General features: G+C 25.1%; 2 protein-coding genes across 2 annotated transcripts; one reads left to right on the top strand and one right to left on the bottom strand.

Annotated features, from left to right (window-relative positions):
* Positions 1 to 52: 52 nt before the first annotated feature.
* LOC112682287 (nuclear pore membrane glycoprotein 210-like) lies at positions 53 to 3,290 on the top strand (the record flags this gene model as incomplete). The annotated part of the gene is made up of 10 exons (XM_025552828.1): positions 53 to 238; positions 313 to 498; positions 571 to 723; positions 896 to 1,111; positions 1,169 to 1,448; positions 1,516 to 1,745; positions 1,816 to 1,974; positions 2,038 to 2,230; positions 2,318 to 2,368; positions 2,932 to 3,290. Coding segments are annotated over 10 exons (1,773 nt in total), but the record flags the coding sequence as incomplete, so codon positions are not given.
* Positions 3,291 to 4,913: 1,623 nt separating this feature from the next.
* On the bottom strand, positions 4,914 to 8,811 carry LOC112682288. The gene is made up of 3 exons (XM_025552829.1): positions 8,770 to 8,811; positions 5,439 to 5,624; positions 4,914 to 5,165 (listed from the first exon to the last, which is right to left on the bottom strand). Exons 1-3 carry the CDS (start codon positions 8,809 to 8,811, stop codon positions 4,914 to 4,916), a joined length of 480 nt encoding a protein of 159 aa, XP_025408614.1.
* Positions 8,812 to 9,725: the final 914 nt, after the last annotated feature.

The following is a 9,725-nucleotide window of genomic DNA, read 5'->3' on the forward strand; positions in this document are numbered from 1 at the left end:
TATATAATATATCATATAAGTAGTTTTATATATTCCTATTTTTTTTTTCTAGGTAGCCAAACAATCATTTCGAGTAGTAGATAGCTGTAAATTTGATAATTACAGTGATACTCTTGATATATCGGTAGATGAAAATTCTGGGATTGTTAAAACAACAAATGAACTTGGGCGTGCTCATGTATTCATTACTTCTACAGAAGATTTAAATATTGTGCAATCTTTAGATGTACCTATTGAAGTAAATAAATTATAATTAAATTCAATTTAGATTATTGATGATACTTATCTAATTTTATATTTATTTCATTATAGGTAAAACGAGTAAATTATGTGATGATTAATATTAAAACCGATATCAATTCAAAAGAATCTTCACAAATGTCAGTTCTTCCAAGTGGAATGAATTTAAAACTAATTACTTCGTATCACGATGAAAAAGGAGTTCAGTTTAAGGCTATCAATTCTGATCTAAAATATCTAACAAGTCATCAAAATAAGGTTTGGTAAAATAATAATATTCCAATCAGTTGTGTATTTTTAATGTTTAAATAATTTTACAATTTTAAAAAGATTTCAATGACACCTGGTGATCAAAAACATATAATGGAAGTTTCTCTATTTGAATCTGGTGAAGTAATATTGAAAATATGGGATGATGGAGTGTATCATTTTAAAGAAGATTATATTAAGTTTCATGTTGAACATCTTATTTATCCAAATAAAGTATGTTAACTTAAGTTTTATCTGTTATATTGTATATATGCATGTATGTAATTTGAATGTAAATGTATGTATAGTTTAAATTTAAAAATGATTTATGCTAATTTTTAAAATAAAATATTGTAATTTTATTGTTAGTATTATTTACCAGTATTATACAATTAATTTTTTGCAGGCTACTGTTACTGTTGGAGATGTTATTTGTTTTTTGATGCCTGTCAAATTTACTGAAGAAGATACCAGTGAGTGGTTGTCTGATAACTCAAAAACATTATCAGTTGATAGTTCTTCTGGATTTAGTGTAGCTATGGCACCTTCAGAAGTTTTTGTGACATATTCTAATAACAAATTCAAAACATCTACAAGCATTAACATTTTACCAATCAAAACTGTAAGTATAGTTTGTTATTATAATAATTTTATGTTAATTGAATATGTATTTTTTTAGATAATAATTTTGCCTTTTGAGAAAAAGGCATTGAGTAATAGTGCTACTGTTGATATCCACTTAATTTTACTTAATGAACAAGAGTCCGTTTCATTAATTAAAAATAAAAAAGGAAACATGTGGGAATGGCGTGATGATGATTGTTCGAATCGGGAAAACACTGTTAAACGTTTTCCATTTGTTTGTGATGTTCATTTTGAGTCTATTTTATCTAATCAAATGAAAATTCCATCAATAAATCGTGTGTTTGATATCAATCCCTATTTTAACTCAAAGACAGGTTTGTGTATTTATTCATTTTGATTTCATGTTTTTTTTTTTTTTTAATAATCATTTCCCTATCTTAGGCCTTTACAGTTGTCAACTAACACCTCGTCCAATTGTTGACCAGGAATTGAGTTTATTTCAAGCTAAAGTTGTTATTCAGGTGTCTGCTGTTAATGTATTCAATGAGCATAAAGATATTACATTTATACCATCTGTCTATATCAACATGAAAGAATTGTTTTTAGGCCAGTTTAGTGGCACAGATAAACTTATTATTGTTGGTTTACCCCTAGTATTATCTCAAATTGAAGTAAATATTTATTCTAATCCATTTATTAATATTAAAATAGCATTCTAACTTTACTTTTAACATGTATTAGGTTACATCTAGTAATCATTCATTAGTGTTTCCTGTACTATTTAGTGAAAGTGAAAATGAAAAAGTTTATTCATTTGTTGTGAATGATGATTTTTGGAATGAAAAACTTCTCGATCTTTATATTCGTGTGTCTTCAAATTTAACTTATCAAAACATAAAAGTTAGTGACACTGGTATGTTATTTATATAACTATTTATATAATAATTTTGTTCTTTACCACAGATACCAGTTGTAACTTTTCGTTCATTGAATGAATATAATTTTTCAAAAGCACAATTGCCTATTGCAAATAAACAAGATTCCAAAAAAAATCAAAAATCAACAATGACAAGTCTGTTTTCTGGTTTTTCAAATAGTATATTCTCTAATCCATACATTCTTAGTTTTGTTGTCATAATTATCACTTCTTTAGTTGGTTAGTATCAATATATTTATATAGTAATGATTATTAAAAAAAAAAAAAAAATTAGATATAATTATGTATTTTACATTTTATTTGCAGTTTATTGTTATGGATTTTCATTCAACAGTAAATATATATCTGTTTTTAAAAGTAAGTTCAAATATTATTTTATTTTTACATTTAATTATATACAATTTTTAACCCTAGCTATATTACATTAAAAGACTGGGCTTTAAGAATTGATTTCATTAAGTTTAAGAAATTTAAAATATCAAAATATTAACTCTAATAAATTAATACCTTTTGATTAAGTAATAAAAAATAAATATAAATCTCAACTATATATTATCAGATGTCTTTTCCTAAGTAATGTTCAAAGTTTATTACATATTAAAAGACTATCTAAAACAATGTATGTTTGTTATACAATGACATTTAAAAACAATTCAATTCTACGGTAACTCAACTATTAATTATATTTTAATTTTATTTCCTTATAATTTATAATTTGTAATTTAATTTTAATTTTAAAAGCAATAAAGCATTTATTATTTAAATTTATCTAGTTTTAATATAAATATTTAAATTTACAATTAAAAACATCATAATCTTATATTCTCATATATATTGATTGTTCAAGTTATCTTTAGTTCAATTCTATAATTGTGTGTTTTATATTACATTTTAATCTATGTTTGTTTAAATATGTTAAGATACTCAACTTCCACCATCTCCAACAAATGTGGGTTTTTATAACAGAAGTTATTCAAGTGATCAAAACAATAGGTCATCTTCATTGAGCCTCAATAGATCTCTCACAAGGATGCAGTAAATCTAAACTCGACTTAATCTTGTTATTCAACACTAAGCCTAATGTCAAACTTTTTAATTAAATGTGAATACTATTATGTATATATTTTTTTAGTTATTCATGTGTAGACAGCATTCTATATCTGTAAATATTATTTACTACTAAAAAATATTCTTTGATTTAATTAATGTAGTTGTAAAGTGTTATGTGTTGTGTATAGTTTTTTCTTTTGACAGTAATATTTTATATGATTTAGTAAGAGAAATTGTAAGTTTATAAAAATAACTATCACTTAAAACTATTAAAATTTAATTAACAAATATAATATTTTAATTCATCAATTTGTATTTGTTCTTTGAGAGACTAACCAAATGTTGGCCCGTTGATAAATTTTATCCAGTTTGTAGATAAGGAAAAATTAATAATATAATACATTGGTTTTTTTGCCAACGGAAGCAGATATACTTGTTGCCAAGCATATCATAGAGTTTGAATGTGTGACCGTTTAAGGAACATGCTTGTTTGCGCTGTACTTATGGACATTAATATGCAATGCAGTTCGACAACAGCTTTCCGTTATCTTCCATTCCAACATTGTCCATATTTTTGTCATATATGTGAATTTTAATTATGTAAATTATTATGTATTATTCTTACCATAAATTATTATGCAATATTCTTTTATTTTTGTGTCAATCTTACACTGTGATCGTTGTCATAGATTGGTCGTAGTTGCTGCACCACGTTTTTTATCATTTCTGTGGATTGTAATTATTACTAGACTTATTTGTTCAGTTTTTTTTCTATTAATTATCTTATTTTGTACATCATAATGACAACATATTATTATTATCACCGTTTGGGCAAGTAAATTATTGTTTTTTCTAAATACGAATATTATTAACCAAAACCATTTTACTAAAATGAATTGATAAGTATATTAAGTATGTTTAAAATAAAAGCCACATTTTAATTATTAAAAAATAAACTAACAATCATAGCAATCCATGAAAATGTTTTAAAATATATTTTTAATTAGTATTACAGTTATAATAATTAAGTTTAATAAACATTAAAACCGTTTTAATAAAAAAAATTGGCATTTGTAGTATTGGATAAATTAACATTTTTATTACAATGTATGTTAATGTATAGATATATTTGCTTATAATTTGTTATTTATACAATGACCGTTAATATAAATTTAAACGAAATCAATCGCGTTAAAAAAAAAAATAATATCTTTTCAGGGGGATAAATCAAATATTTCCTTCACTAATATCTCAAGTTCGTTTAGGAAAATTATCAAGACGGCGTAATGGATAGGCAAAAGTAGAACATACCTGTGATGGATATTTGTATTGTACTAAACAATAATAATTAGTGCTACAGTTAATTAAAAACTAAATAAACTAATTATTTTCTGAGAATAATGAATATGAAATCATTATGCTATTTAAAAATCATAAAACACTTAACATCTTAACTTTTTTCCTTTTTTTTTTTTAATTGATTTTTAGTCTAACGGAAAATGAGAATAAGACGGAGAATGTAATACCTTAAAAATTAAGTGCAATAATTACTTTTCTTTTTATATTTTTTTATAACACTGATACTTTTGAGTTTGTTCCAATTATAATTTGAGTGTGATTCATTTCAATGAATACAGTATTGAAACTATTTTTCAAACATAATGTTATATTTTTCTTTTTTGTTGCAAATACATCAGTAATTTATAAATTTATGCCTTTGTTTCATTAATTTTTAAGCCAATTTTTTTTTCCTTTCCTTCAGAAAGATATCTGTTCTTTATTAGGTCGTTTTTTGTTTCAGCTAATAAATATCCGCATAAGCAAATGCTGTTAAATGTTGATTATCTTTTATTTATATGCCCTTGGCTTGGGACATTACTAACCTCATAACTGATTCTAGGGTGATATTGAACAGTGCGGGTGATAAAGCATCGCCTTGTCTGAGACCAATCGTTACCGGAAACTCCTCAAATAATTCTCTTCCAAAACTAATTTTACTTTTTGAGTTATATGTGCACGAATTTATTAATGTGGTTAACTTGGTTGATATTCCTAGCTGGTCCATGACCCCATAATTTTTCTCTGTTGATTGAGTCGTATGCTGCTTTGAAGTCAACAAACAGTAAATTAATATCTTTATCAAATTCGTGACTCTTTTCAACGACTTATTTTACCATTTATATTTAATCTATTGTTGATTTTCCTAGCATAAAACCAGCTTGGTATTCTCTAATTATTTTTTTGATATAATGGTTGATTCTAGTCAATAGTATGTTAGACAATAGTTTATATGTTGTATTGATTAGTGAAATCCCTTTTTAATTTTCATATTCCGTGATGTCTCCTTTTATGTGGACAAGCTATAATATGGATATACGGCATGCTTCGGGTATCTCTTTTTTTGTTTCCAGATTGTGTTCAGAAGTTTGTGGAGCTGGTTCAGCAGACCTTGGCTTCCCTTTTTTAAACAGTCAAATACTATTTCATCTTCTTCCAGTGTTTTTCCATTTTTTAGCATATCCAGTCCTATCTTCACTTCTTCTTCTGATGGTTTTTCAATCAGCTATTTTACGGTAGTGTATTCAAGTACGGTAATATTTTCATTTGGTTGGTTTAATAATTTTTGTGTGATTTCAATAATAATAAATAATAAATAACATGTAATGAAAAAATTGGATAAAAAAAGGTAATGTGTATAATGTGTATTATATAACAATAAGAATTAATGAAGTACCTAGTGTGTTGTATGTGTGATAACTGTGACCATTTAGATCTACTCGTAAATCTATTGACTAGAACAATAATAATAAAATAATAGACTAGAGTATGACACGCGAATGGTAACAAATAACTAATAAATATGAAGAAAAACTTATAGTTATTGAAGATATGGTGTACACCTGGCCAGTTACAACCAATACCTAAAATGCATACTGGACACACACATAATTGAAAATCGTAATAGGTACTGTATATAAATAAATCAATGTAAAATAATGACAATGAAAAACAATGACGTACAAAGAAAATAATTACAATATTTTTAACAATGTTTTAATGTTTGGTACATATAATAATAATAATTATAATATAAATGTTAACATATACACGTTTTTCCACGATGATCGTGCAACAACCACGAAAAAATATCAATATGATTAATTTAAACTTTTGGGAAAAAAAGAGAGATAATCGATAATCGTTGTTTTAATTTATTGATCAAAGCGCATTTGCATTATTATGCAATTATTGTTGTTAACCCGTTATATTTAAAGGCTCATCGTACCAGCCGATGAACGGCAATTAAATAGTTAATTGGCGTTAGTCTGCTCCATCGAGAATATCAAATATAATGAATCAATTAGGCGATCATAACCTTATTTTGCTATTTATGGTTTGTTGAGTATTATTTAATGTATAGTCCCTTCGACATTTAATTTTTTTTTTTTAACAATTTTGAAATCCTATAAAATGTTCTATACCCGTCCTTAATTTGTGGTTTGCTGATATACAGTGAGCTGTAGCAAAATCAGAGGCATAATTTAATAGGCAGTATTTTATTTATATTTAGTTGTATTTGGGTAATATAAATAGCAACACATGCAATGCCTAACAGACTTTATTGGACTAAAAAGTGGTAGTAGATTTTTATAAAATGTAAATGGCCAGGCAGCTATACATGCTAAAATTCGCGTCACGAACTTACAAGAGATCTCGAAGTAAATAATTGGTTCATAGTGTGTACATTATATCTAGACAAATACTTCAATGGTACATTTTTTTTCTTTGTACGTTCAATATGTCCCTTAGAGATAAATATAGGTATTATTGTTTCATAAATAATAATTATCTAGAATTATTTAGAATTGCTCTTAAAATATTTTCGATTTACGATTAATAAGACTTATCGATTATGTTTGGTACGTTATAATTTTATTTATACAGGCAATTATATACAATATGTGCACGCGGTCACATTTAATAACTAACCAGTCGTAAACAATTCGAGGAGCGTCAACTGATTGCTTTGTATTAGCATTACGGACAGCCGCTGTAGGAGCTTCCCCCACACCCAATGTGATATTAACATTATCTTCGTGCTATTAATTTTCCCATTATATAAAGTACCAAGTAATTTATTTGACTAATACCATTATATATATCTCGGTCGTATGCCTGAGTTCACGTATAACTTTTATTTTCATTTTAAACGTAATTTATTGTGAATCGCGTGAGAACAGAGTAATCATATAATCTGCTATGTTATTACGATTACTTACCACTGGCCAGATCTCAATTTTAATATAATATTTTATAGGGGTATCAAACAATATCGATATTTCGATATGCTATCGATATCGTTACATTTTTTAAGTACAAATATCATGATATTGAAAATATCGATATCTAAATAAATATCGTAATGTAGGTATATAGAAAAAATCACTTTACAAGGAATGGGACATTTATTAATGATTTGTGTGTAGGCAATTTCATGATTCAACATATTATGCAGTGTGTTAGTATTAGTACTTAGTAGTAAATTAATAATTATTAATTAATAATTATCGTTATTCATAAATGAGTGTAAAATGTATTGGGAATTAGGTACTCTTTCACTCGCACGCGCACGAATATGTTACATATGCGTCCATTGTTTAAGGTATAAAAATGTAAATTATAAAATATAATATTTAATATTTATTATTTTTATTTACAATGTAGAGGTCGATTGGACATAGTATTACGTCATTGTAAATAGCTCATTAGAAATTATTATTTTATTAGTATTCACATATTCTGTAACTCACTTTTTTTAATTTTTAATTTGTTCATAGAGTACAGATATGTCATATAAAGACGAAAGTGTAGAAAAAAATAAAAATAAAATTCACACGGAATAAGTCATACCGAAAAGACAAGGTGGATTTTTTTATTTTAATTCATTTACTTTATATTCATATTTATGATATTTATAATTTTTAAATAAGAAATTTAAAAAATATTGATCTCTACTTTGTTTTTTTTTTATTTCATGTTATATTTTTGAAAAATAATTTATAATAATAAAAAAAAAATATTAAAAAATAATATAATAATACAGTATATATTTTGCTCGACCATTTGAGGTGTCACAAACCATAATTTTCTAGTTATAATATTCAGTTTAAACTAATAATTGAAACATTTAAATACCTTAAATGTTTAGATAGAAAAATAGGTCAAAATAAATGAAATAATTAGAATGATATATGTATATTATTGTGATATAGGTATTAGTCATAATACAAACTGACCACTCATTTCTTAAAACTTTGAAATTCTATAATCGTTTTTATTTGTCATTCTTAATTAATTTAATCTCTAGTGATAGTGTTTTAAATATTTAAAAGCTATTTATCAAAAAATATATATTTTACAAAATGGGACTATCCTAATATAGAAACTATAGTTTCAAAAATGCAAGCAAAAATTTCCCATTAAAACAAGAAAATTGTTAACATACAATTCCATATTATATATTTTTTTAAAAATTTTTATTTCTTTAAGTATACATATTCAAAACAGTTTCATATTATATTATTTAGTATTCATAGGGGTCACATAAAAAAAACTAAATTTATGATACGCAGGTATACGGATATACTGGCTATACTATAAACAGTAAGAAATTGAATTTTATCTTTTTCTACAAAAATCAAATATACCAAACATATTTCCTTGTTATCCCATTTATTAAGCACGGTCATTATTTTTAAATTTTAAACATCTATTTTTAGTTTTATTTCACGGAAAACTAGTTTAAAAAACCGTTACACTGATGCAAGTCAATATTATAGTCTTAAATTTTATTTTAACAATTTTAATTTCGGATCATTACTTTGTTAGCTAATATTATTGCTCATTGACAAAAAAAAAAAAAAAACGGAGAAGTTAAAATTAACACCACTCACTTTTTTTATTTACAATTGACGTATAATCAAAATTTTTTTATGACTACATCACTGAAAAAATAAATTTAAAATTTAATCTAAGATTATAATTGCAACAATAAAATGTTTGGGAATTAATCATAAATTATATTTAAAATACAGATTAAAAAGGAAATTTATCATTCAAATATAACTAGAGATATTCTTCTTCTTCTTTTTCTTTTGACATGTCTATTTTTTAAACATTTTTGTCGTCATCATTACATTTCGCTACCTGTCTCTACCATAGACTGCCCCTCTACAGCCCTTAATTCCTAGAGTTTTTAGATTTTCTTCAACCACGTCCACCAGTGCAGGTTATGAGGGGGGCAAAGGGGGCAGTTGTCCCGGGCGGCAATTACTTAACAGGGAAAACGAAAATTTTGAAGTTTTCTAATGTATTTTAATTTTTAGGAAGAATTATTATTTATTGAAATATTATATTGTATATAAAAAGACAAACTAATTATTTCTCAGACATCTAAAATTCAAAGTTTCTTCAAAAAGGTAAGAACTTACGTATTTAATAATAGTATATTGTAGTGTTACCTATTTAATAGAGAACAATGAAAATTATAAAATATGTATAGTCACGATTAATATTTATGCTAAGATTTTTAAAACTAATTTATAATTGATTTATAATACTTCTGACTATTATTTTTAAATAATAAAATTAATTATTCTATATT

Source organism: Sipha flava, unplaced genomic scaffold (genome assembly GCF_003268045.1).
Source record: "Sipha flava isolate LNK unplaced genomic scaffold, YSA_version1 20221_pilon_pilon, whole genome shotgun sequence".
NCBI classification, from domain to species: domain Eukaryota; kingdom Metazoa; phylum Arthropoda; class Insecta; order Hemiptera; family Aphididae; genus Sipha; species Sipha flava.

What these genes read in the sequence shown, in the direction of transcription:
- LOC112682288 (XM_025552829.1), bottom strand. Translation starts at nt 8,811, where the DNA reads ATGACCGTGCTTAATAAATGGGATAACAAGGAAATATGTTTG. An exon ending in ATAACAAGGAAATATGTTTG is followed by an intron (nt 5,625 to 8,769) that starts GTATATTTGATT and finishes ACCGTAAAATAG; the next exon opens with CTGATTGAAAAACCATCAGA. An exon ending in AGAGATACCCGAAGCATGCC is followed by an intron (nt 5,166 to 5,438) that starts GTATATCCATAT and finishes TTGACTTCAAAG; the next exon opens with CAGCATACGACTCAATCAAC.